The 27,468-nt window shown below is 46.8% G+C and overlaps 1 protein-coding gene across 1 annotated transcript; it reads right to left on the reverse strand.

Annotated features, from left to right (window-relative positions):
* Window positions 1–761: 761 nt before the first annotated feature.
* Window positions 762–26,609, reverse strand: ATP1A1 (ATPase Na+/K+ transporting subunit alpha 1). The gene is made up of 23 exons (XM_084201335.1): window positions 26,366–26,609; window positions 18,836–18,940; window positions 17,565–17,624; window positions 16,364–16,567; window positions 15,896–16,009; window positions 15,243–15,377; window positions 14,968–15,085; window positions 14,250–14,518; window positions 13,042–13,240; window positions 11,553–11,662; window positions 10,035–10,169; window positions 9,311–9,503; window positions 8,654–8,829; window positions 7,986–8,122; window positions 6,537–6,687; window positions 5,830–5,998; window positions 5,079–5,233; window positions 4,616–4,739; window positions 3,695–3,840; window positions 3,439–3,569; window positions 2,704–2,805; window positions 1,547–1,638; window positions 762–1,101 (listed from the first exon to the last, which is right to left on the reverse strand). The coding sequence occupies exons 1-23, from the start codon at window positions 26,375–26,377 to the stop codon at window positions 1,073–1,075; spliced, it is 3,066 nt and encodes a 1,021-aa protein (XP_084057461.1). The 5' UTR covers window positions 26,378–26,609; the 3' UTR covers window positions 762–1,072.
* Between the last annotated feature and the right edge of the window lie 859 nt (window positions 26,610–27,468).

Below are 27,468 nucleotides of genomic sequence, written 5' to 3' on the forward strand. Positions count from 1 at the left end.
AGCATAACAGCACTAGGAGCAATGAATAGTTAGGACTTCATGGTGACTGCCCACATGCAAAAGGCCAGCTCTCTCAGAGTTCTCACAAAAGAGAGCCATACAGGCATTAACAGTAAATCAAAGCATACAGAAAAAGGTTAGATACTCAGAGGGAAGCAGTATGACACTTCAGCTCACAGAGACAGCTCAGACCCCAGACAACAACGCCTTCCTCAAAAGTGGAGGATGCAGAATCCATGATCAGCCCCTGCCCTCATTCCACAGGAGGCACGAGCCAGTATCAGGACAGGGCAAGTGCCATGCACAGAGGTCACCAGGAAACACTATCCCTTGTTTGGCTAAGCAAGCAAGAAAATCAGTGTCAATTTTGAGAACAAGGCTGCTTGGATCCAAGTGCCAGTCAGTGGAAGTCTGTTCTCACTCAGAACCCAGCAAAGAGCCCCTTAAGGCAGGCCAGCTCTTCTCTCCACTCAAGGCTCCATTTGCTCAAAGAAGCCAAGATGCACAGCCAAGGAAGCTTCCTGAGCTGTGAGATCCAAGTGCTGGCAAACAGTTTGTCACATTAAGCACTGAGCTGGAGTAAGGTGCACCGGGGCTTTTACACATGCTGTTGTCTGTGGGTCAAGCAGCTCTGCTTCCCTATTACAAAAACAGGAAGCAAGGGACTAACCCTTGCACTCACCACCACACCCTAAGCCAGGGTGGGGAGGCTGCCCTGAACCAGTTTTTGCCTTGAGAAAAACATCCACCTAAGACCATGTGGGGGCATCCTCTTATAATCCATCTTTATTTGTAAAAATCCACATATAAAATCTTCAGTTTCCTTTTACAAAAACATAAAGGCACATAAAACTACTCAAACTCTCATCCCCCTGGACTGATGGTCGGACATTCCCCCCACCCCAACCTCCCCCTTGCTTTCTCCTCCAGTCCACGTTTCTTCATATTTCCTTTAGTTTTCAGCTCACTCCTTCTCAGACACAGTTCTGCTCTTGCAAAGATGAAGTATGCACACAGGGGAGATGGTGGAGAAGTGGCATGGGCTGTGCGTGGAATGTTTTACAGGTACTTTTTAGTAGTAGGTCTCTTTTTCCACCCAGCCTGAAGGAAAAGGAGGGAGAAAGCAGAGTTAGTCTCAAGGCAAACCAAGTATGAGGCTCATGAGAGCTCCCTTTTAGGTTCCTGAAAACTTGCACTGCAGCACCTGAGCTAGTAAGTGACATGTCACAATGTGAAAATCTAGCCAAATTTATGTTCTCTAGCGTTCAGCACCTCTTCCACCTTTCTAGAACTATCCAAGCATTAATCAGCCTTTTCCATCTACTTCAGAGCATCTGTAATTTTATATAATGGGAGAGAATGTAGGGACAGGAAGAAGGCCTTAATTTGAATTAACTGCACAATTAATGCTGAGGAAGGGGAAAACACAACAAAATACAGCCCCAAATAGTGCTTAGGGGTCCCTAAGCTTTGCTGGGGTTTCTGGAGAGCTCAGCAGCATGAAGAGGTGGGGAAGGAAACACACAGATGAGCAGCAGATCCTTACCGCCAGGGTTGCGCCTGATAATGAGCTTTCTGACTTCATCATACACGAATATGAGGAGGGAGTATGGGAAAGCACAGAACCACCAGGTCGGCCTGTTTGGGAGAGGAGACAGTGAGAACACGGGCTGTGGAGATGCTCTTTGCCTGGCACAGCTCCGACTTGGATGGCACACTCAAGTGCAAGAAGGCTGGCATGACCCAGCTTGCCAGTTCAGTCAAGAATCCTTCAAGCCAAGAATTACTACCAGGTTTTCTGCTGCAACAGATTAATTCACTTTTGGATAATAATTCCAACACAAGGTGTGTCAGGGCACCTTTGCTCATCTCTGTACCAGCACCTCCCCACCTACCAATCAAGCAGCATTTCCTCTAAGTACACAACCTTTGTGCCCAGAGCCTTGCTTGCTGGAAATGTATTGCTTCCTCTTGTGATTTACACATACTAACATCCAGCTGCTGCAGGCACTGGGCAGCTTTCTTGTTAGGAAATGCTCACACTTCAGCACCCAACTCTTGGAATGCAGGATGTACCAGGATTTATTTTTTCCATGAAGATTTCATGACACAAACTTTGAACAGTCCTCTGGCTTAAGACTAAACCCTGCCACGAAGTGTTGCAATGCTGTTGAGCAACACTTAAAATGTTGGCACCTTCCCAATCATTAGGAAAGTTAGTGCGCATCAACGGGTCATCTGCATCTACGTAGCAGCTTTTAAGACTTCACTACTTGTTCTCTTCCCAAGGGATGTAGGAAAAAAGCACAAGACGTCAGCAGCAGTTCTTCAGTACCCAAGAGTCATCTGGCCTATGAATTACACAATGCAACTGGCTTTCTTTGGGGGTGCAGCACCCTGCCCATAAAAATACTCCATGAAATAAGTCCAAGAGGTAGCCGGACTAGAGCACACTGGTATTGAAGTTGAATGCTGATTTTTAGTGAGGCACTGAACAGGAGGCTCCTCATAGACATTGCACACACAGTGAAGAAAACCCCAGCGTGCCACAGGACAGCAAAGGATCACTGACACCCTCTAACCTGAACTCTTAAGACTAGGTTTGATGCTCCACTGGTTCACAACTACTTTTATTCATCTCCCCACCCAAGAACTATTGTTCTGTGGTATGATCTGTTACACAAAAATAATGATGCAACTTACTTCAGAGGATACATTCTTAGAGCAACATCCATCCCAGGGCAGTAGGACAGGAAGGCAGCCAGGGCAGTCTCCTCAAAGAGACCAAATATTAAGATCTTGTTCCTAGAAGAGACAGGAAAGAAGTCAAGAACAAAGTACTTTCAGAGATGACCTCCTAAAAAACAACCCAGCTGCCACAGGGGAGTGAATGGAAAGGAACATTCCAGCCCAGCCCAGAAAGTCATCAGGTAGGGACCACCAGTTCATCCATCCAAGACCACTGCAGAGTTGTTATAATGGCATTTTAAGTCTCTTCAGAGACAGTTAGTTAGCAAATCAACAAGCAATTGCTTTCATCACAAATTCAGGAGGCGGCTGAAATTCATGCCATGGGACCTCCTGATGTACAAGATCAGGAGATCAAGGCTGTGTGCTGGAGTGTCTGTGGGCCAGCACCCACAAAGGCAACAGAAGCCACTAATTCTGTGTCTCAGCCTGACAACTGTCAAATACTACAAGGAAGAGAGCACCCAGTCTTTTACCCACTACAGAAGCCACTAATTCTGTGTCTCAGCCTGACAACTGCCAAGTACTACAAGGAAGAGAGCACCCAGTCTTTTACCCACTACCAAGGCAGTCTGGTCAAGACTTTTGCCAAAACACCCAGACACTGCTGGGATGAAGGACTAGAGCGCTGTGTGCTAGAGAACACACAGAGTTCAAGTCTAAATCTCCTCCATGGACATGCTGACTTACTTCATCCCCTGCTGGAAGACAGAGTTTCTTCGGGTCTTGCAAATGATCAAGTCTGCCCACTGCACGACCACGATGCTGACAAAGAAGGCTGTATGGCAAGTGAACTCCACTACTTTCCTCTGTTCGTAGGTCTAGGAAGCAGACAAAGCAGAGAGCATTTGTTCAGACCACTGCCTTTGCTCTCTGCTGCTCACACCAAGTTCAGCAGGCGTTAATATTTTGGCTGGCAGCCTCCAGGCTGTGCCTCAAAACTCACCCATTGCTGCCCATAGCTGTCTTCCACATCGTTAATCCATCTGTCATCCCACTGAACTCTGAGCCCTAGCAAGCCGGAAGGCCAGAACCCATTCTCTGCCATGATTACAAAATAGGTGAAGAAACCTCCAAGGGCCTGGATCATACCTAAACAGGTAAGAAAGGATGATAAAACTGATGAAGCTACTGTGCAGAACAATTAGAACAACAGTTTGCAAGACACCCTAACCACCTTAAAAATTACTCCTTGCAGGGCTCAATGCCCCAGGCAGCAGCTGTAGAAACAGTTCTAACATCAAACTCAGCTGCAACCCTTTTGCTGAGCAGGTTCTGCCCCCAACTTTGCACAGAGTTACTTCTGTTCTGGCCCTGTGCTGTGATGGCACCATACTCAAGGACACAAGATAAAACTCCCTTTGTATTCTTATTATGCCTTGCCCACCCCAACCCTTGCAAAACACAGTCAAGAAGGTTCCCAAGGTCTGCTGCAATTAAGCATGAGCTCCCATCCTGTGAACTGGGCACATCTCTGTAGCTGCCTTTAATCAAAGCTCCTAATGCTGTGTGTTTAGGGATACGCTGGAGAGAATCCTTTACTTCTAATTAAACTAACAATAGGATCTATGTTCTTGCTGAACAAGTCTGAACCAGAGGAGAGCTGGTTGTCAGCCAGTTCCTTTACAGTACTGTGCAATTAAACAAAATTACAGTGAAAGCGATTCAATGGATCAAGCTGCACAAGCCACCGCTATAAGCCATGGGGGAAGAATCATTGCAAGCTCTTTACAGCCTGAGGTTCTGGTTTACACACCCCAAACCTCAACCCTACCAAAATAAGCAGAGCAGTCACTGACTCAAGGTTGTGTACAACCCCTGCTACCACCAAGTTCAAACTGGTGCCAGAGAAAACAGAGCAGCTTACCAATCTGCCCATAGGCCATGCTGATCAGCCGTTCATTCACCAGCTTGTCTGTTTTGGGATTTCTGGGCTGCCTCTTCATGATGTCACTCTCTGCTTGCTCATATGCCAGGGAGATAGCAGGGACCTGAGGGTGGCAGGACTGCTCTTAGAAGAGTTCCAATTCTCCACTGTATAGAGTCTTCCCTGTCCCATGTATTCAGTGCCAGAAACAGCACTCCCCAAAAGGGATATTCCGAAAGGACCTTACCCCCTCCCTTTCCCCAGTTTGTCCTTACAGGGAGCTGAAAGATCCTCAGACTCAAGAGCCATGAGACAAATGTGAATAAAAGGAGTATCAGAGGGTCCCTTACTTTAAATCATAACACTAGAAAAAACTATTTGGGCATTTTCCTTCCACCTGTCCTTTCTTTAGGGTACCTAAGAACATCCACATTTTTTCTTGAGACAAAAAAACCACATTCACCATGTCAGTGCCCAAGTCAATGCAGAGGATGGTGACTGTTCCCAGAGGAAGGGGTATGTTTGCAATGATGAAGATCAGGAACGGCGTGATTTCAGGAATGTTACTGGTCAAGGTGTAGGCAATAGACTTCTTCAGGTTATCAAAGATCAGACGACCTGGGGCAAGGAAGAGAGAGCAGGGTAACTCTCACTTGTCAGCAGAAGGCAGCCAAGCAGCTCACAGGCAGCCTCAGTGCTAACACCAAATGCTAGTGCAGCAAATGAAAGGGTTCTCTCGTATGTAAGGGTGAGACTGCTCCACACACAGCAACACCTGTGGAGAGTGACACTTCTGGTCACAGCAATCAGGGCTCACTGCATACAGCAGTAGGATACTAAGCCTTGGTTTCTGCACATCATCAAGAGCCCCTGGAGGAACCCTCTGTTCTGCTCCTGTTTGAGAGCAACTTGTCCATCAGGGAGGAAAACGTCACACTCAGCTGGCAAAGATGACTGTAAGGTCACGTGTTAGGCAACAGCACAAAGTAGCTTTTGTTACTCAGCTGCTTCCTACTCTTACCCATCCCCAAAGGGTCATGCAGAACACCCATGGAAAGAAATAAAACTTTGAAGGCAGGAGGAAAAGTGCTGCTCTCCTTGAAAACTCTTGTCATGGAGGCAAGCTCAAAGAAGAGCCCTCCAGGTGCCTCCATTTCAGAGGAGATGCTGGAGCATGTTACTTTACCACTACTGCACACAAGTTATAGACTCACCTTCTTCAACCCCAGTGACAATGGAGGCAAAGTTGTCATCCAGCAGAATCATGTCAGCTGCCTGCTTGGAGACATCTGAGCCAGCAATACCCATAGCAACACCAATGTCAGCCTTCTTCAGGGCTGGGGAATCATTCACACCATCACCTGTGACTGCTACAATGGCACCCTAGTCACAAAGAGAGGAACAGCAAGACTGAAATCATCATGTAAGAGATGTTTTTGGCAGAAAAGCTTTCTCCTACCTTACAGATAAAGCACAAAAAACTATTTCACCTTGCTGTAAAGAGACCTCAGTTGCTCCTTGCCCTCCCCTCACCCCTTCCCTGTTCTGATCAGGCTCATCAAGGGAGCCATATTGCTCTCTCAAAAGGAGATACTGGACAACCATGAGCATGTTGGATCCTCCTCTCCCAAGCACATCCAGAGAATTTAGGAATTGAGTTTACTAATGAACACCCTAGATCAGAAGAAAGCCTCAGTACAAACTGAAGATGTTTACCTGTCAGACCCTTATATTTATGTATCGTAGAGCAGCCTGACATCAGCAGCTGAAGGCTGCTGACACACAGATTTAATCTGGCTCTTGACATGAGGGCACTGAGGAGACTTAGCCCTAGCACTTCAACAGCAGAACTGCCCAGTAGTTTACATATAGATGTCTGGGCATTTCTCTAATATGGCATCCTTACTCTCCCTCTCTTTACCTGTCGCTGGCAGCCTTCCACAATGATAAGCTTCTGCTGAGGAGATGTCCTGGCAAAGACAATTTCTGTGTGGTGAAGCAGGATGTCATCCAATTGCTCACTAGTCATGTCCTTCAAATCTGAGCCATGAACCACACAAGCTTTGGCATCCCTGAAAACAAGATAAAGTATGTTTTACTTTGCAGTAAGTTTCTCACTAGCTGTACTTGCCCCACAAAAATAAGGTTCTTCAGTGCTCTGGGGAAAGACCAACTTCTGCTATAACTAAATACTAATCCAGGCAGCCTCTGCACAGAGGTTTGATGCTCAAAATTTTGAGAGGCAGATAGGGAACATCAAGAAAAAGACAACAAAACAGAGTGAAGCAACAGACAAAAAACCTCACGAGCAAATTAATTCTTTCCACAGCTTTCTAAAAGGCATCAAGGCAAAGACTAGTCGATCCCACAAATCTTAGCCTCTCTGAAAAAAAGGAACTCCTGGCTCAGGTAGTTAGCTTCCAAGGTTTCAAGAGATGCTGCTGTCTTCTGCGGGCAATCCTTTTTGCACTAGACTGATGACCATGTGACTGGTGACACATGGTTCTTCACACAGAGTGTTCACACCATGCAAGTTCCAACTAATTTACACCCTTCAGCCACAAAAGCATGTAATGTTATATTTAGACTGGTTTGGTACCCTACATGCTGCAGCAAAATACCATCTCTCCAGCCCAGCATACCATCCCTTATAGGTCTAGGAGACTGTCCATGCAGCTCTTGACATCACCCAGTTTAGACAGGGGAATTCCTTCCCCACCCTTAGAGCCAGCTGCTGACCTGCTCAGTCATAGAGCCCAGCCAACCCCAGCCTGCACTGCTGGGTTTTGAAATTACCCTCAAAATCTAAAAAGAAAAAAAAAAAAACAACCAACCAAAAAAAAACCCAAGCAATTTCATTTCACAGGGTGTCTCTATTCACAGTTCATAAGCTACATGGCTGTCCTCCAGCCCAAACACAGGCTGGGTCAAGCTAAGCAATACAGACAGCCCAGCCATTCTGCAAACAGCCTGCTTATGCCAAAGCACATTTTCTGAGGATGCCTCAGTCCCAGCTAGGCTGTGAAGGCAAGGATTAACCCTTAAGAGGAGGGAGTTCCCTTCTTACATTTATTATGCTTGTAGCTATGCACTAGTGTCAACTCCTCTACCTGGCATAAGTCCTGCTCCCTTTGCCCTCCTACAATCTTACTCTTAAGTACTTCCCACACACAAGACACACACATTTAATACAATCTTGTGCATTCTTCACAGAACTCATGATACACATTGAAGAGCCCCAATATGCTGAGCAAAGCAAATGCCAATCTTTTCATGTCCAGAGGGGAGATGCTGAGGGATTATGCAAGGCAAGGAGAGAGGCAAATGCAGAATTCTTTGAACAGCTCTGGCCTTTCCCAGCAGACATTACCTAGGGTTGACCTGGCTGACAGGAATGTTGAGTCGAGCAGCGATATCTTCTACTGTTTCATTGCCCTCGGAGATGATGCCGACACCCTTGGCAATGGCCTTGGCTGTGATCGGGTGGTCTCCAGTAACCATGATAACCTGAAATGCAAACAGACTGCCATGGAAGCCTTGCCTGCACTGCAGAGCAGTGCTGCCCAAAATGCAGGGTCCCTTACACTGAAAAGGCCATGTGTCCTTTGTTCTCCTTGCGAGCCCTAGCACAGAGCAAGTCTGAGGTACAGGCAGTAACCTGCTACCAGTATGCGAGGGATTGAGGTGGATGGAAGACAAGAAATTGTTCGTGTTGAGTTAATGGAGCCAGTTTTGTCTCCAGCCTGTGCCTCCCTCTCATTTTAGTCAGAACTGTTGCACCCTGAGCCAAATCATGTGCTTTGGGACACCATGCTCTGAGCACCTGCCAGGGCCCTAGCAGCTTGGAGTTTCACTCATTTTTCAGTTCATGAACACACAACCATTTGTATTTAACTTAGAAATTAAGCCTGAAATATCAGTAGCTAAAACCTGATCAATTACGTCATCCACTCACATTACAGTAATACCGAAGGTCAAGGAAGCCCTTTATTTCCACAGGTATAAAGTGAGGTGATTTTCAACCCAGGAATAAATTACCTTGATCCCAGCACTTCTGCATTTGCCAACAGCGTCTGGCACAGCAGCACGAGGTGGGTCAATCATAGACATCAGTCCTACAAAGCAGAGTTTTTCTACAGGGAAGTTCAGGTCGTCCGTATCAAACTGGAAGCCCTCAGGGAACTGATCATCAGGCAGAGCCAAGTGGCAGAATCCTGTAACACATCAAACCCACATTTACTTTGCTCCTACACATCAGGAGGCAGAGAGAGTGAACACTTACTGCTTCTGCAAACAGCTGCACAAGAATAACAGGGCAGCTCAGTCAGAGGTTTAGCCAGGGCTGTTGAGACAGGAGTCATGCTCCTGTTCTGATAACTACCAGCTAAGGCTAGGTGCCTAGACACAGCCTGGTTCTTGTGCAGTGGAATGAACCCAACGACACTGTGTGGTCCCATGGAAGGTCCCAAATGCTTTGCTGCATTTTAATCTACGTGACTTCGCTGCTGAGAGAGACCAGACCCTGCAGGCTGCCTTTTAGATTAAAGGCAGGACTGTCCCTACATGGATTGCTGAAGTGACCTTAATACTATGGTTACACTGCAGGAACAGAGTGACCCTTCACTTGATCTGTGAGGACTGAACAGAACATGAAGGACAAATCTTTTCCAATGTAATCAGACTGTTTTTCCTTACCTAACACTCTCTCCCCGAGGCCTCCCAACTCAAGGTAGGCATTCTGAAAAGCATCTTTCATTTCCTCATCCAGTGGTTGCTCTTTGCCATGGATAAGAATAGTGCTGCAGCGATCCAAGATCCTCTCTGGAGCTCCCTTCATCACCAGCAAGTAACGGGATTCTGATGGATTAGCGTTTTTGTGGATGGACAGCTAAGGGTGGAAGAAATGAATCTGTTCTATAAACATGGACTATGAAGGACACAAGTAATCAACAGTGTTCCTGCAACTATGGCAGCTCAGGGCCATTTCTGATATTCTGCTCTAGTTCTCATTTACCCACACTTTAAAGAGGTTTACGAACTAAGGAATCTGTGCATTCTTTAGTATTAATGTGTAACTGCAGGTGTTGTAATGACCATTTCTGTACTCAAGTGCCATCAGTTAAGGTCACTTCCCAGCAGTTCACTCCAGTTCCCAGATCTGAGTTATTCCATGCTCTGTGCACTACTGCTACACAAGTCGAGAACATGTCTGATCCTTTGTTAGCAGCTAACACCTTAGTGTCAGTGCAGCTCCTAGCCATGTAACTATGGTCTCTTAACTTAGATTTATAGAACAGTCTTCAAGCAAGTAATGGCTAGACAAAATTTGGGTGCCAGAACATGTTTTGAGGCACACTGTGTGCCAATTCACACAAGTACTTCACACAGCAGCTCTCCTTTCAAGAGCACACCTGCTTACCTGGTACTTGTTAGTAGAGTTAAATGGTATTTCCACCACTTTGGGATACCTTTCTCTCATCTGCTTGACAGAACCACAGCACAATTCAATGCATTTCAGAAGTGCAGACTCAGAGGCATCTCCTGCCACAGCTCGCTGAGGAAAAAAGACAACTATCAAAACATACAATCACGGAAGACTGGATATTTAAAATAGATTTTAAGAGTGAATTCATCACAGCGCAGACCAGCTTCTACATAAGATTATATGAAAGCAAAGAATAAATAATTCTATTATCTAGCACCAACAAGTACTTCATTTCAGAAAGCCAGGCCTCCCATCTTAAGAGAGCAGCAGTCTTCTTGTGACAAAGTCAAGAAGACCTTTAAAAGGGTTAGAGAAAGTCTCATAACCAGGTACAGTCAGACCAAGTGATGCTGGAGGGTAAACTTTGAGAACTGCTGTAAGCTGCTTGCCATGAAGAACAGCTAATGTGAGATGAAGACTGACTACATGCACACAGAAACACTTCCATGTGCTCCCCCCCACCCAAGATAACACCAGCTTATCAAGCCACTGAGAGAAATTTGATCTGTCCCTTCCCCAAAGGCTGGCACTGGTAGAGATGGGGGTTCTCAGCCCAGGAGATCTGTATGTGCTCAATGTCCTGGTGGAGCTTCCTTTGCTGCAATTGAAACCAAGTATTTCTTGCCCTTCTGGTCTCTTTGTGAGCAGTTTTTTTTTTTTCGTTTCTGTACTACTTTTTGGTATCTAAAGACTTCTCTAAACTTCCCTCTCCCAAGCCTTCCTTAAACAGGAAGAACTCCCAGCTCTTTAACTTCAAGTCACATTTTGTAGACTTCAGATATAGTCAGAGGAGTGCTGAGGAAAAATAGTTTGTTCCATCATCTCTACTACCCACTGCATCAGAACACCCTTGGGAATAAGTTTACTAAGCAACATGACTAATACTTGACAGATTATAAGCACTGTACAGTTAATTTCAGCCCTGGCTGGGTCACAGTTCAGAAGGAGGAATGTGAACTGGTGCTATGCCAGCATTTGCACCAGCACTGAACGAGTGAAAGTTTAAGGAGACTTGCCAGTGAGAGCAGGCTGTCTCTAGCCAGTCTCCCACAACCACTGCCTGCCCCGCTCTGATGTTTACTTCTCCCAGCACCAGGTGTTTGTAGATTTGAAGTGTACAAATGCCAGAGAGAGCAATTCCTGGAACAGCCAGATACTGGGGAATGCCTAGGAAAGCTTTCTGGTCATTTCTAGCCCTGTATGAAATATCCAGCATCCCAAACTGAGTGCAGATGGCAGTGGATGGCAGGGATTCTGCTGTGGGAAAAATGTCTTTTCAATCCCATCTTGCCTGCCCACAGCACACTTTCTCTAAGAGTGCTAGACTGCAGAAAAGATTAAGAGTGGAAGCTATCTCTACTCTGCAGGTTTGTGTGACCCACAGGATGTAATCTCACTACCATTATGAGAGGATGGTGGTGAGGAACAGGAACACTTTTTTTGGGAACTCACCTTGAGAATTGGTACATTTTCCTGGCCAGCCTGAAACACAGCACGGTTACAGAGACCTGCAATTCTGGACAAAGCAGTCCAAGTAGCTGAGCTCTTGTCAAAGGAAGCACCTGAAAACAGAGGAAGAGTGTCAAAAAGCCACCCCTCAAGAAAGTCACATAAGCTCAAAATCCCACAGGTTTAAGACCAAGAAACCTTTATCTCAAACAGGAAACAGCATCACTGCACCTCTTTCATTCCTCCTCCCTTCCCAGATACTTGATGAGGAGCTGATTATTTTAAGACCGCAGCAGTGCAAGAGAGCACCTCTGTTTTCAAGATTCCAGTAATGGCCATATCCAGCAGCAACAGAGGGACACACTGACAAAGCCAAGGAATTCTGGACAGATAACACTCACTTAGACAGCATGAGTAAGGGATGCTGGGTTCTCCAGGTTGTCTCACTTTATTCATCAACTCAGGAATTGGATGAAATAGCTCCCAAAGGAGCAATGCTTAAATAAAGATACTCTCTCATTCTGCCTCTTAAGCTGGCTTTAAAGGAGGTGAATTGAAGAGACAGTTAACCGATAACCTAACATACTTTCCATGAAGTGAAATCTTCTAGGTTTACTTCCACTGCAGCCAAGCCAACCATTGCCAGGCCTAGGGCTTCCAAAAGATCTATTTATATCTCATTACTTTGCATTAGTGTTAAATAATGTGGCTTTTTTAAGCAGTGCAGACGAGCACAATGTTTTGGACTGGTTCAGGCCAGGGTGCAGCAGCACCACTGGAAAATATTTATGCTAATAATGTGTTGTAAGCACAGCATTTCACAAGGTAGACAACAGCTAAGAAACTCCTGAGTTTGGTTGTACTGAACAGTTCTGGAGAGATAAGCATTTCTCTCAGTTGTACAGCACACAGATTTCAGATTCTTATCAACTAGGAGAAACTTCCTGCTAAAGTCTTACATTCATTGCTGGCACTATGTAAACACAACCTGGATGTTCTGGGAAAACCCCTGTCCAAAGGCAACCATCTAGCTCCACCTGGGAAATTGCCATCTATGTCCAGCCTCAAGTCATTATTATCAGGGCCAACACTTCTGCTGTCCATACTTTCAACAGACTTAAGATTGAGCAATTTCATCAAGATACATTTTAGCAAAGATAATCAGGTACTTTGTGAATATTTCTATGTACAGGACAAACACAAGGTGCTGAACATTCAAGAGGCTCAAATTCCAATGGAGTAATTCTGCACAAAAGGCAGGCTAAACAGAGTTTAAGGATTAAACAGAATCACAGTACAGTGCAAAGCCTTCTATGTGTCATTTCAATTGTTTTTATGCTCATTCTAGACTGTACATTAGAAATCCCTGCATTGTGAACATCACTTGGACTGAAGAGCTACAAACACAGGTTCTCAGAAGTACCAGCGTCCAGGTAGGCCAAGAAAAGGCCATTTTTAATGAAATGCCTCAAGCACAGAGAGGCTGTCTTACCACTCTGGTTCTCTGTAGTGTCAGCCTCATGGATCTGATTGTCAAACCACATGTGGGCAACTGTCATACGATTCTGTGTCAGAGTGCCTGTTTTGTCAGAACAGATGGTGGATGTGGAGCCCAGGGTCTCCACGGCCTCGAGGTTCTTCACCAAGCAGTTCTTCCGAGCCATACGCTTGGCTGTTAGTGTCAGACATACCTGGGGACAAGAAAGAAGATGTCAGGTTAGATGCACTTGTGCAGTAATAACACTGCTATCCAACTCAATGTGCACATGGAATGACAACCAGCTTCCATGCCCTGCAATGATTCCCTAGCTCCTTGCTCACCCTGACAGCGCAAAATAAACAGCAACACTTCAGCTCAGGTGCTAGGTTTAAATGACATTTTCCTCATTACAAAACCTCCAGAACAGGCTTCAGCCTCCTACTTCTCAGTGTATTCGGAAGGAAACAACATGCCTCAGACTAACATTTCAGTCAAAGTTGCCACCTCCTAATGATGAGTTCTCAAAACAGGTGAAGGCAAGCCACATATGAGAAGGCCCAAATTAGCTCTGGTGACAAGGCTTGCAAGTTGCTGGAGTAAAAAGCGAGCAGCTCCAGCTCACTTTCTTGCTAGAAGCTGTTATCTGGTTCCAGTTCCCAACCGTTCATTTCCTAGATTGGTTGCTACTCTGCTTCCTAAGGCAACATGGAAGCATTTTCTCCTGCCTACCACCATTCTCCATACACCTAAGAACATCTAGATATTCTCATGACCTCTTAAGGAAACCAAACTTACAAAATCCTCTGACAGATCCCACACCAAAAGCTAGGGCTGGAGTGAAGCCTGCTGGATCCTCTACCAGCCTTTAAGGATTGGAAGGGTTGGTGTGCATATGGGTGTAGAAACCCTGATGTTTGTAGCAGGAAAACCCCATGTTGCCTTGAAAAAGGCAGGACTTAGAACTCCTAGTCTTGCTCACTTCAGCTGTATGATGCCAAGCCTCTGTGCAGGTCTAACTTAGGGACCCATCCTTATGAGATAAATTGCTGCAGAACTTGATGTTGATTCAGGCCATTAGTTAAAACACACTGAACTTATAAAGCCCAACCCTACACGATCACCTTCCATTACTTCAGTGTTCACCTCTCTGAATGCACATTCACATAAAGCACTCCACTTCCTTAGGGACCAAATTCAATCTTTTTTCCAACTTCACTCACCGTAACCGTTGCAAGCAGCCCTTCAGGGACATTGGCAACAATGATCCCGATGAGGAAGATAACAGCCTCCAGCCACGTGTACTCAAGGATGAGGGACAGGATGAAGAAGGAGACACCCAGGAACACAGCCACTCCAGTGATGAGATGGATAAAGTGCTCAATCTCCATGGCAATTGGAGTTTTCCCCCCTTCCAGTCCAGAAGCCAAACTGGCAATACGACCCATCACAGTGCGATCGCCAGTGCTAATGACAATGCCACGGGCAGTGCCTGGAAGAGAGATGGGTTTAAGAAAACAACAACAACCACAGCTTAATATCCTGTAGGTGTGGAAGAGATGTCCTGGGTGGGCTGCAGCACAAAGACCCCATATTCAGAGCTGCAGCAGAGGTCCTGCCAGACATGTCTGATATTCCTGCTTTCTGTGGCAGCTGCAGCACTTCATACAGATTATCTCATGGTTCACACTATGTTATTTGCACTTCAACACTTTTTACTTGTAATAAAACAGGCTAGAAGACACACCACATAGCTGTTCCTCTAAAGGAGCGAGAACAAAACACCCAGTAGTGCTGTGGAGTCTTTACCCATTCTAGAGTAGTGCAGTTGGAATGGGCTAGGACTTTGATGGGAACTCCCACCCTGCTTTTGCATTCACATTGCTTATCTATACAACTCAGTATCATTGCTCATACTTCAGGGAAGTAGGAGACACATACCTTCCACACAGTTGGTGGAAAAGAAGGCAATGTTCCTGGTCTCCAATGGGTTCTCATGGGAGAAGTCTGGAGACCTGGTTTGAGGCTCTGATTCACCAGTAAGCGAGGAGTTATCCACCTACATGAAAGAGAGTACTTTATCATACCTGAGCAGACAGATGCCTACTAAGTACTTTCCCCATCCTTCTCCTCCACTCCAGCCCCCATTCACAGCAGAGAAGACTATTCCATCCTCCTTCAGAATGAAGTTTCCCAACAGCCTGTGACTACTGTACCTTGCAGCCATGTGCAGATATGATCCGAAGGTCAGCTGGAATTCTGTCTCCTCCTTTTACCTCCACTAGATCTCCAACTACAACACCTTCAGCATTTATGCTCATCTTCTCACCGTTTCTGACTACAAGTGCTTGCTGAAAGACAGTGAAGAAACAATCTGTGTCAAAAGCAACTCTTAGGAAAAGGCTCAGAAGATCCAAGAATCTTAAAATAGTTTATGCTGTGTTTCTACAAAGTTTCTACTAAGGTGCTTATATCTGATATATATGCTATTTAGGAAAAATAAGTTGGTTTTTTTCTTGATATAAAAGCTCCTTGTTACCAACATGACAGTGTGATAGTCAGTTATGATCCAGATTGTCCATGAAGGAATTCAAATTTTAGTGCTAATCACACCAGTTATTGAACTCCCCAGGCTACGGAGAAAGTGCCCTATGATTGTTAACAAGCTGGTGGAACCCACAGGTTTTCAGGAACCACCTTGGCCTATTAGCATAGCTACTTGGAGCAGTCTCACAGATCCCTCAAAATTAAGAGCTACTAACCCACATTAACAGCCAGGCCCTTGCAATTGGAGATGATGTTTAAAACAATTAATACCTTTGAACAAGCTATGGCATGCCAGACATCAAGGAAACTATTTATTCCATACCTGAGGCACCAAGTTCTTGAAGGACTCCATGATCTTGGAACTTTTTGCTTCTTGGTAATAAGAGAAACAGCCAGTAATGATAACCACAGCTGCCAACACAATACCCAGGTACAGCTACAAAGACCAGAAAAAATGAGTCAGAGGACAATCTGCCTGAAAAGCTGCCAGTTTGTCCAAATTAATTGGCTGGCATTTAAGTGCCCCATCACAAACATGAAGGTACTTGCAGTCTCTGAACATTTTGAACACAAAGGCTGTCCACAAGCTAGTGTTCTTAACAAAACACAAAGGAAGTTGCCTGTTCATTTCATTAGGTGGAAGCACTCCAAAACATGCTAAGCTCACACATTGAATTTCCCGTGCTTATGGGAAAAGCTTCTGGACTGAATGCTTAAAGGAAGTTAATCTGCCTTGAGCCCAAAAGGCTGCTCAGCCTGCCTTTGAGGTAAACCAGACATTTTTACTTACGTTGTCGTTGTTGGGCTCCTCCTCCATCAAGCTCTGTATGCCGTAAGCCAGAAAACACAGAATAGCACCAATCCACAGCAGGAGCGAGAATCCTCCGAAGAGCTGCCGACAGAACTTTATCCATTCAGGAGTGGTGGGTGGGGGGGTGAGGGCATTTGGGCCATCACGAGCCAGGATCTCTTCTGCACGTGCAGAAGTCAAACCCTACAAGAGAGGTTCCTTTTTAGGCGTTGTGGCAAGACCAGCTGCACAAGGTAGGTCTGAATTTGCTCAAGTTCTACCACAGCAACAAGGAGCTGCTAACAGAAAACAGAGATGTCCAAAGCTGCCAGGGTTCCACAACACAAGTGCAGGATGTGAGAGCTGAATGCCAAAACAGGAGCAACAGGATGCTGAATGCCACTTGAGGAGCCTGCAGGCCATGGGCCTACAAACACAGAAGGGCAGGACAAGAAGGTTACAGCCACAGGCTTTGGAACAGCACAGTGCCATCCACCCTCATCAAATCATGGAACAAGTGAAAGCTGGAGGCCATAAAAGTGATGACACGTTGGAACAACTTTCCAGGAAGTTCAGCTTTCAGAAGCCAAGATTTTGGACAAAAAAATGCAAATCACTGTACTGCTTTAAAGAGCAGACTTGATGCTATATGCAATCATGCAAGAAATGCATTAACCAAAACAAACAACAGCAGAAGTGTAAAACCACTGCAGTGCTTCTGCACTGGACTCTAAGGTAGCCTAGGCTGTTTGCACACCTCTTACTGTAGAAAGACAGAATTCTAACTGGCACTAGCCATCATTAAGTCTCTAGGCATCTGCTAGCTCTCTAGACTATATTTGCAACATAACAAACATTTGTCTTCGTTACGTGCTCCTCCAGAAAAAAAATAATACCAAGAATCAACTTGACCTTGAACGACTCAGAGGCAGGTAACAGTGACTTTGTTAGAAGCAAAGTTACTAAAGCATTGCAGTCAAGTTGTACAGTGGGAGGATAAAGAGAAGTACTTGTGAATTCAACAGTTCTCCCAAAGCTGGAGAAACTTAACTGGAGGAGGGGAGATTTAACACAAAAAGGAAAAAAAAAAAAAAACATACCAAAATCAGACCACCCAGATCTCCCTTTGTGAAATGCTCTGAGCTGTGGCTGTTTCTTTTCAGATCCGGGCAAAGAAGGAAGGAATACAATGTTTACCTACCCGATTCAAGTCTGTTCCATATTTACGATGAAGTTCATCAAGGCTCAGCTTGTGGTCATCCTGAAAGACAAATAGTTGGAAGAGAAAAGAATCTGAGAAAAGAGCTCAGCAATTCCACCATCCCCCCCAGGTTTCCTATCTGTAATGGTGTGATAGCAGGACTCTAGTTTATCCTTTCTGTGAAGAGAAATCTCAAACTCATTCTGGAATTCAGGAGTCTAATCTTTAGCATTCTTGTGACTATTTGGGTACTTGAAAGCTTTTTTGAAAAAGTCTGACTTTCTCTCAGTGCAGTCCTTACACCCCCAGCAGATTCTGTTAAACCTCAGTGGGTGGGTTTTTGGGAGGTTGAGAGAGGAATGGAAAGAAAAGGAGTTGGGAAGGTAGGAATGCACAGCAGAAGATCAAACCTATAATTTCACACATTTTTAAGTAGCGTTGCCATATTAAGCACTACTTTGGGGGAAGTGTTTCTTCCCCTAAAGCGGCTTCTTTTCACAGCCTGGCTATTTTTCAGTTGGATTGAGTTGGTTCAGAGCAGTGCCTCACTTAAAAACTTGTACTGGAGGAGCAGATGCTTTAAGTACACATCTCTAATGAACACAGAATGTAATCTTTGAGCAATATTTAGAATCCACTCTTCCTAACAGAGGGGTCAAAAACATTAAAGCACAGTCTCAAACCCACAGAACAGAACCAAAATCTGCATCACCTTTAAGGACAGCAGATCTAAGCCAGATGATGCTCACAGACAGATATAGCATCATCCAGCTTTCACAGATGAAGATGGGAGACACTCCCCACAGCCTCAAACATGATTAGAAGGAATAACACTGAGGTCAGTCTGAGCAGAGGCCAGCAGTAAATGGAGCTGTACAGCCCCAACTCCTCAGCTGGAATGAAAACAGCAGTCCCACTCACACAACAGCACAATAAAGCCTGTAATGCTACTACACAGAGAGCGCTCGCCTGGCTGAGGAAACACATCCATACTGCGCTATGGGTAATGCAGGCAAGCACAGACACAGGTTCTGTGTCAAGTGCCTTTTACGAAGTGATGTTGCCAGGGTCTATTGTGTGCTCATCTTGATGCTGAAACACTTACAGCACATCTGACTTGGGGACAGAGGGGAGGAGAAGGGAGATCGGCACCTTCAATCACACCATACTGTCAGCACACCAGCTCATTTCTCTTTTAGTCACATTAGGGACAGGGCTTTGGGCACAGCAAACATCCTTAAAGCTGCTCTTCCTGTGCCCTGCACTCTTACCATCACAACTTCCTTTTTAAGTTCGTCCATGTCCCTCTCTTTCTTCCCCTTCTTCTTTCCGCCATGCTCTGATGTAGCAGTGGGCTCATACTTGTCTCTTCCAGCCTGCAAAGGAAGATGCAGCATTATTAGAAACATCTTACAGTCAAATTCCACAGCAGCAGACATGAACTATACACACATGAGACTGCCAGGCAGACAAAATTATTACAGTTTATTAAAGCTGTCTACCTAAACTTCAGTAAAGCCTTTGACACTGTTTCCTACAGCATTCTCTTGGAGAAACAGGCTGTTTGAACAAGCTTGTGTCTTGGACAGGTGCACTGTGTGCTGGGTAAAAAACAGGTTGGACCAAGAAAGGGGTGGTGAACAGAGTTACATCCAGCTGGCATCTGACCACCAGTGGGGTTCTCCAGGCCTCAGTACTGAGGCCAGTCCTGTTTAATATCTTTATCAGTAATTCAGACAAACAGATCGAGTGCATCCTTAGTCAGCTTGCAGATAATACTAAGTTGGGCAGGAGGGTTGATCTGCTGGAGGGCACAAAGGCTCTGCACAGGGATCTGGACAGGCTAGATTGATGGGCTGAGACCAACAATACAAGGTTTAATAAGGCAAAGTGCTGAGTCCTGCCCTTGCATCACAGCAACCCCAGGCAGATCTACAGGTGGGGAGAAGAGTGGCTGGAAAGATGCCCGGTGGAAAAGGACCTCAGGGTGCTGGTCGACAGTGGCTCCACATGAGCCAGTGTGTGCCCAAGAAGGCCAATGCCACCCTGGCCTGTGCCAGCAGCAGTGTGCCCAGCAGGACCACGGCAGGGATGGTGCCCCCATGCTTGGCACTGGTGATGCTGCGCCTTGAGTGCTGTGTCCAGTTCTGGGACCCTCACTGCTGGAGAGTGCCCAGAGAAGGGCAACAGAGCTGGGAAAGGGTCTGGAGCACAAGTCTGATGAGGAGCTAAGGGAGCTGGGATTGTTGAGCCTGAAGAAAAGGAGGCTCAGGGAGACCTTATTGCTCCCCACAATTCCCTGAAAGGAGTCTTAGCCAGGTGGGTGCTGGTTTATGCTCCTAAGAAGTGACAGGCCAAGAGGAAATTACCTCCAGTTGTGCCAGGAGAGGTTTAGATTGGCTATTAGGAAAAGTTTCTTCATGGAAAAGGCTGTCAAGCCCTGGAACAGGATACCCAGGAAACTGGTTGAGTCACCATCCCCAGCAGTATTTAAAAGATGTGTAGATGTGGCACTTGGAGAGATGGTGCAGAGGTGGACTTGGAAATGCTGGGTTAGTGGTTGGACTCAATTATTCTAATGGTCTTTTCCAACCTACATGATTCTATGACAGTTATGCCACTACAAAAAATAACAAAAATGAGCTAATGAACAGAGAAGTCTGCTTGGTATCATACCCAATACACAGATTAGATCCAGACATTGTGCAAGTCTAGCAAGGAGGTAAGCAAGCTACACACTGTTCAGGCAGTCTTGACGTGTGAGCCCCGGCTCAAGTTGAAAAAGTGATGAAGAGCAGAAGAAACCAATTCCTGAGAGCAAACGTATGTTTCCTTCAAGACATTAACTCCTCCTCCCCCCTCCCAGCCTTCCACATCCTCTGGTGAGGAGGAGCAGCCTATCAGCTGTAGATTAAGAGGTGGTACCTCTTCTGGTCTGTTCTGGGGGCTAAGTTCCAACACTTTCATTCGCAGTTTGGCAAACTAGCTGGCCAGTTTACACAACAGAAATCTGCTTTCAATTTATGGCAGTTTGAGCAGCAAGAATGGTATACAAAGCAGCAGTACACTTTTGCAGATTCAATCTGTGCTTAGCCCTGCTTACACTTCACAGAGCAGATGATTTGCTTAAAGCCTCTTTATTCAGTAGGATTTTTATTCACTTTTATTATGGTTAATTCTACATGAAATCATGCAAAGATTTAGATCTAGTCATAACGGGGAAAACAAGCATCTAAGGACAAAAAAATGATGACTTAGTGCACATAAACATCACTTAATCTTCTGTTCCCTTCTGTGTGGGACCAATTACATACCCACACTCTGCCAAGTTTTATGCACTGAGATTTTCACCTAATAAGATCCCCAAGAAGAACTTTAAGATGAAACAGCACTTAGTGACACCAGAGTCAAATCTTTAACGAGATTAAGAAAAGGTTTCAAAGGCATTGCCTTGCTCGTTCTTTGCATGAACACCTCAAACCACGAACTGGACTCCTCAGAGCTGGATTCCTCATAGTGACCTGGACACAGGAACTATCGTTTGCATCCAAGACCTGTCCTGATGAGCAGCTAGCACAGGAAATTATTATCTATTTTGAGAGAAGTAGAAAGCAAAACCAAAAGTGAAACTGCACGAAAAAGAAGGATGACCATTACTTTTCTGAAAGAACCTGTCAGTCACATCTAGACAAGGAGTTTTTTTACTGTGCTGAGAAAGCTCTGTGTGCAACACTCTGCAGCCGTAGTCACACACATGGCCACAGTCACATGGACAGAAGTCTCCCCTTGCCCTGCACAGTGAAGGCAAGCTTTGCATGCCACTGTGGAGCTGTGCAATGGAAACAGTTTTTAATAAGTACAGCAGAGCAAAGCTATTTGCCTCCACTGATCCAGGAAAAGGACACAGAACTCCAGACTGTAAGCATTCCTGACATTCTCTTCCCTGCACCTAAACTCCCATTTCCCTTCTTAAAAAAGTGAAAGCCACAGTACTTAAACCAGCGAGGTCCTCACATTCCAGCATCACAGGAATTTGCCACAGGGCAATTCACAAAAAGCCACCATGAAACATCTCTCTCCTTCAGTCACTGAAGGAAATAACTTTGATTTCTGTGGGAGCTATGGCAGACAAGTCCAAACACGGCCCTGCACGAAACACATGCCTCTTGATTACTGCTTGAGATGAGAAATGATTCCTAATGAAGGTGAAGGAGCTAGTGCCTTGTTTGACAACCACTCCATCACCTCCAGCTTCATCCCTTCTCCCCAAAAAAAGCTTGGCAACTGCTTGCAGGTGATCCAAAAACCTCCTGTTTTTTTGAAACTACTGTAAGAAATACAGTTTCTCATTGGGGGCAGTAAATAACCCAGGAATATAGGAGTGCTTAGGCTTTTTCAGCTGCAGCTGAATCAATCTACAAGTGGGCAAACATGAAAAGGCTCACTGCCCTTGTTCAAGCATGATTTGCTTTAAAAAAAACCAGCAACCAAAAAAAACATACCCAAAAACCCCAGCGATCAGCTCCAGTCAGAACAAAGAGAGGATAGAGTTACTTGTTTCTTTAAGCACCCAAGTATTTGGGTCTTAATGGAGTCTATCTTACAGAGGAGCTCAGCAATTTCAGCTTAAAAAAAAAAAAAAAAGGACAATACTTTCAATACTTTCCCTCTGTACTACATCCCACCCTTGCTGAAAAGGTAAGTAGGTAAGTCAGGAGAATCAGCTTCAGCTCTTGTTACAGGATCATTTCATGCAGAATCTGAACTTCCTGCTCCATCATTCAAATCTGAACTTGACACACACATCAGAGTCCAAGTCCTGCCCCTGTTCTGTGCCTCCGGGGCCATTGCCTCCCTTCCTGCAAGATGAGCCCAATCAGTTCAACAAAGGCTTGTGCTGGCTGGGCTGCCAGGGGAAGAGGTTTTCATCCCACCTCGGCGCTGTAGGATTTCCCTGCTCTCCCCTTCTTTTCCTGTTATACAAAGAGAAGAAGGCCTGTGGTACTCCACATCCACGTCTTATCACGATTTAATCACATGGCCTGAACACAAAGGAAGGTCTGTCTCATCAGAAATGCCACCCCTGTTCCTTGACTTAGCCCAAGAACTGACTCATCAAAACTGCCTAAGAAAAAAAACAATGCAGCTTCTTTTTTTTTTCCATGCAAGATTTATTTTTTTTCCACTGGCTTAAGCACAACATTTGTACACACCAGTGTAAGAAGTTTTATACATCCCCCAGAAAATCCTATTGTCTTTCAGCTACAGCTGATGATTTTCCGCTCTGGACTAATTGAGCCATTCATGGCTGATGTTCTCAATACAAGCCATGATTGACCAGGAAACAGGAGGGGTACAAATCAGCAGACAAGCTCAGAAGTACCCTGTTCTAAGATCACCTAATCCAACAAGAAATGTCAAGTAAGAGCCAAAACAAATTATGCAGTCTCTGGAGGCCTGGTCTGTTTTACTGCTTATGTCATTATAATCAATTGTGCAGCGAAAACAGAAAAGTTACTGTCCTGATGCCTTATGAGACAGTAAATATATTAACCAGATGAGTCATAAAAGTAACTCTGCCTATTGGACTGGAAACTCTGTTCCATGACCCTATGTAATCCTAGCAAGAGATGGAACAGCTTCTTTGGATCCCTCTTACTCCCTCCCAAGAGCTGTCTTAAATCTCCTATCTTGAATCAAAAATTTATACTGCATCAATTGATCAGACTCTCAGCATCTAGGACAGTACTAGGCAGCTTTTACTCAACAGCTAGTAATTGCTAATTGTGCACTGTCTGTTGCTTCCCAAATTATGAAAGGACAAGCTCTTGTCCCATTAAAAGAGATGTAAACCTAATCAGGTTTTTAATCATCAGGATAAAACAATCCCACACACCTTAAGCCCTGTCTGGGTATTAGGACAAACAACTCTACTGCTCTGGAGTTGTGTGAAGACCCAAAAGCAGAGAGGGCTTTCCAAATGTCACCACTGCACAGCTGAGCAGCTCATCCTGGGCTTTTTGGTGCTGTGCCAACTACAGAGTCACCTTCCTCACTTCTTCGCCTGTAATAGCCACCATAACTCCAGACATCTCTAGTAGTTCACAAACACATCAAGATGAGTGCACCGGACCCAGTTTTCCCCTAGACAAGCCAGTGAAGGCTACCCCTTGGAAAGGCCTGGGTGAAGGATGAGCTGCAGTTTTCAGCAGGTCAGGATTGGAGTGGGTTGTACAGCTCACCTCACTTGCCAGAGGCCCCTGTTCCCCTGTTTTTCCAGAAACACAGGCTGAGTAGGCCCAGGGTTTTCTTGGGAAAAAGGACTATCCTCTAGCCATAGTAATAAAAAGTGAACTGTCATAAAATAGCCATGGTAATAAAGAAGTGAAGATGATGGGGGAAGGGGAAGGCAATATATTAAGATTTTTTAATTGCACCAGATAAGGATTGCTTTGATTTGCATTATTTCCCCTCAGTTGGCTCCATTATGCAATAAACCTGCCTAGGTTCTTACAGGGGCAAAAAACCCTTAACTGGGGTTCAAGGAAATCTGAGAGGTGTTTCTGCTCCACACATGGGTGCTTGATCACAGCATCCAGCTTCAAAAAGTCTTCACTACTGTTTCCAACAGTCTTCACACACACTTTTCTTTAGTTAGAATATACAATCTGAATTAAGGACATCTCCTCCTCATGGCCTTTAAGGCAAAGCTGACCTCCAGAAGTGACCCAAAGCACACACCACCAACTCCATGCAATGGCTGTGCAGTGACAGAGATGGAGTGAAACATGCTGCTGCCTACCAACAGCTTCCAGTCAGCTCTGAACAGGAATGAAATCCAGAGTGCTTTCCTCTGCTACACACCCCCGCCTCGTTGGATAATCTGCTTTTTGGGCTTCGTAGCAGCAGCTGGCCCTCCCCTTGCCCTATTACCATTTAAAGTAAAACAGACTCAGCTTCTCCTCACAGCCGCAGAGAGAAGAAACTTTGTTTTCTCACACTTAGGCTCTTTTCTTCTCTTCCATCCCATGCACCCATGGGAAAGAAGTTGCCTTTTTGGGCACCCTAACTCAGGGCAGGCACATGCTGCTCAGTGCTGCATCCACACTCCGCCTTTTTCACTGCCTCACCCTCTCACATGCCCGTTTTCCAGGGGGTCCCCAGTCATACACACACACATTCTCAGCGCTGAACGAGCAAATCTTGTGACTTGCTACCAGCATGAGGCAGCCGTATTATCCCTGCTGAATTATCCCTTGTGGCGGCGCTTCAGGTTCAGACTAATTGCTTTATTATCCATGCAACCTCCGAAATCTGAAGTGGAGCAAGACAGCTTTCTATGCTGGAAGGCGTTTGTACCTTTCATTAGTCCCACTAAGGCAGGCGAAGCCCCTGAAGCCTTTTATGCTGCAGTCCTACACACACACAACTCAAAGGCTGCTCTGATGATTTAAACAAGATTCAGAATACTGACCACACTGCCAGATCTCCTAGATGAACTTTTGCTGTCCACACTGCCTGTTGCCTACTGGACTTAAATACAACAGGCTGGGCTACCAAATAACAGAAGGACTTCCTTAGGAAAAGAAACCCCATACACAGAACAAATGCTGAAAGCCCACCCCACACGCCCCGTTTTCCAAGCAACTTTCCATTCAGCCACACTCTTGCAGCGCTCCCTACTACTCCTGCAGTTATGTCAACACTGCTGCTGCTGAACTGCACCGATGAGGACAATACAAAGTCAAGTCAATGTTTAAACAGTGCTTGGGAAGCACAGAACACCTGTTGGCAAGGAACACGCTACCACCGCTGCCACGGCCCTGCACGGTCACCCTCTCCTCAGGAAGCAGAGAAATTGAGGAATTTTACAGGAACGTGTCTAAACCAAAAGTAAACACGAATCTACACACCTCCAACTACACAAGATATACCGGGAAGCATTCGAAGGGAAAAAACGAACATCCAAGCAACAAACCCCAGAAACTGGTCTCTAGTTTTTTGACATAAAATGAAATCAGACCAAGCCAAGAGGTGCTTCTGCTCTACACACGAGTGCTTGGACACAACATCCCCCAACAGCCTTCACGTATACTTTTCTTTAGTTAAAAGATAAGATCCGAATTAAGGACTTCTCCTCCCGAAAGCCCTGTAATGGGCTGTAAGTACAAACAGCGCTGATCCGGGGCAGAAACCGCTGCAGGAACCGCACAGCCTTCTCTGCCAAGTTATCGCCCCAGTGAACAGGAGACCTCAGCCGTGTCCGCCTCCCTCCTGCCACCATCTCCCATCACACCCTCACTGCTACCAACAGGCAAATTAGCTCGAATAACGCTGACGGCTCCTCTTCTCCCGCCCCCCCACGCCGGGCCCTCGTGTCTCAAGGAAAGTCTAAAGTACTCTCGGGAGCCCCGGGAGCAGCGTGCTCCCTCCCCAGCTCCGCAAGGCCACCAGATAACACCAGCCCCGGGGGCTGCGGGCGGACGAGAGGCCCCTGGTCGGGGAGACACGGCCTCCAGGAGGAGCCGAGGGCTTCGGGACGCCGGCTCCTTGCTCCGGGGCCCGCCACGCCCCTCGGCTCTTCCTTCCCGCTGGCGGCGGCGGCCGCCCTCGCACGTTGCTGGGGCTCGCGGCACCGGCGCCGCTCGCCAACGGCCGCGGCCGCCCTCGCACCCGGCCCGACGTGGTCGCCCCGGCCCGGCACACACAAAGCGCAGCCTGGCCGAAGGGAAAGGGGCACCGGCCACCGTCCGGTTCCTTGAATTTCCAACTTCCCGCCCCAGCCCGGCCCCGCCGCTCACCCCCTTGCCCATGGTGCCGGGCGACTGCGTGCGGGTCAAGCGACGGGGGGCGAGGAGCGGGGCTCAGCGGCGCCACGTGTCCCGGCCGGCGCAGGTGCGGAACAATAGGAGCGTCCCGGCCGGCGCGCTCCTTCCTCTTCTTTCTCCTCCTCCTCGGCTCCTCGCCTTCGCCTCGCCCCCCTCTGCCCCCGCCCGGGTCGTTCCTCTCCGACGCCGCAACCGCGCGCAGCTCCGGCCGCCGCCGGGTTCCCGCCGCATAAAAGAGCCTCGCTCCTCCGCCACGCCCAGCCCGTTGTGGCACCGCCACGCCCCGTGCGCTGAGGGGCGTGAACGGGGGCGGTGCTGGGGGAGGGGGCAGCGGCGGTGGCTGGCGGAGAGCAGCGCCCGCGGGCCCTTCCGCCTCCCGGGTGCGTCGTGGGACGGGGGGCTCACCTTGAGGCTCGCCCGGGATGTCCCGGCCGCGCCTCGTCGGAGCGAGTGCTCCTTCCGCGGCGCCGCCGCCAGGCCGGGGCTCCCCGGGCGCCTTGCCCGCCGCCCCTGCGGGGGCTGGGCCCTGTGGCCGCCCGGAGCCCCCAGGTGGCGATTCCCCGCGGGTTTTGCCGCCGCTCGCTGAGAGGCTCAGGAGCCCCGGTGCTCCCCTCCCACCCAGGCGCTTTCTGCTGGGCATGGTCCCTGCCGTGCTGCCAACCTGCCCGAGCCCAGCGCCTCCGCTCCCTTTCGGTGGGAGATGCTCCTGCCGGAAACTACTGGTGATTCAGGACTCGGTGAAGAGTTTGGGGGCAGCCTTCTGTGCCCTCAGCTCCTCAGGGAGCCTGGCTAGGGGACCAAGTTTAGCTATGGTCATCCTTCCCTTATGCTTCAAATTCTGGGAGAGACAGATGCAGAAATTATGACTTTGTGTTTGTTCACTTTGTTTGGTTTTGGGGTTTTTCTTGCAGAAGTTTGTCGACTTTGCTTTTACTTCTGTCTAGATTTTCTGGCAAAGAAGATGAGCTGATGCTCTTTTTTATTCTCGATGGCTTAGTAGAAGCCCTGGAACCCTGCATAAACTTGGAAATGAGAAAGTGTTTCAGGAGGCTTCCCCTGCTGAGGGTCCCAAAAAT

Source organism: Fringilla coelebs (assembly GCF_963513975.1).
Source record: "Fringilla coelebs genome assembly, chromosome: 2".
Lineage (NCBI taxonomy): Eukaryota > Metazoa > Chordata > Aves > Passeriformes > Fringillidae > Fringilla > Fringilla coelebs.

Bases quoted from the DNA above. Each gene is read 5' to 3' on its own strand.
- ATP1A1 (XM_084201335.1), bottom strand. The intron at 5,999-6,536 runs GTAAAGAGAGGG...CTTTGTGACTAG, and splicing joins TGGAAGGCTGCCAGCGACAG to GGTGCCATTGTAGCAGTCAC. The intron at 4,740-5,078 runs GTGAATGTGGTT...TGCCACCCTCAG, and splicing joins TTGACTTGGGCACTGACATG to GTCCCTGCTATCTCCCTGGC.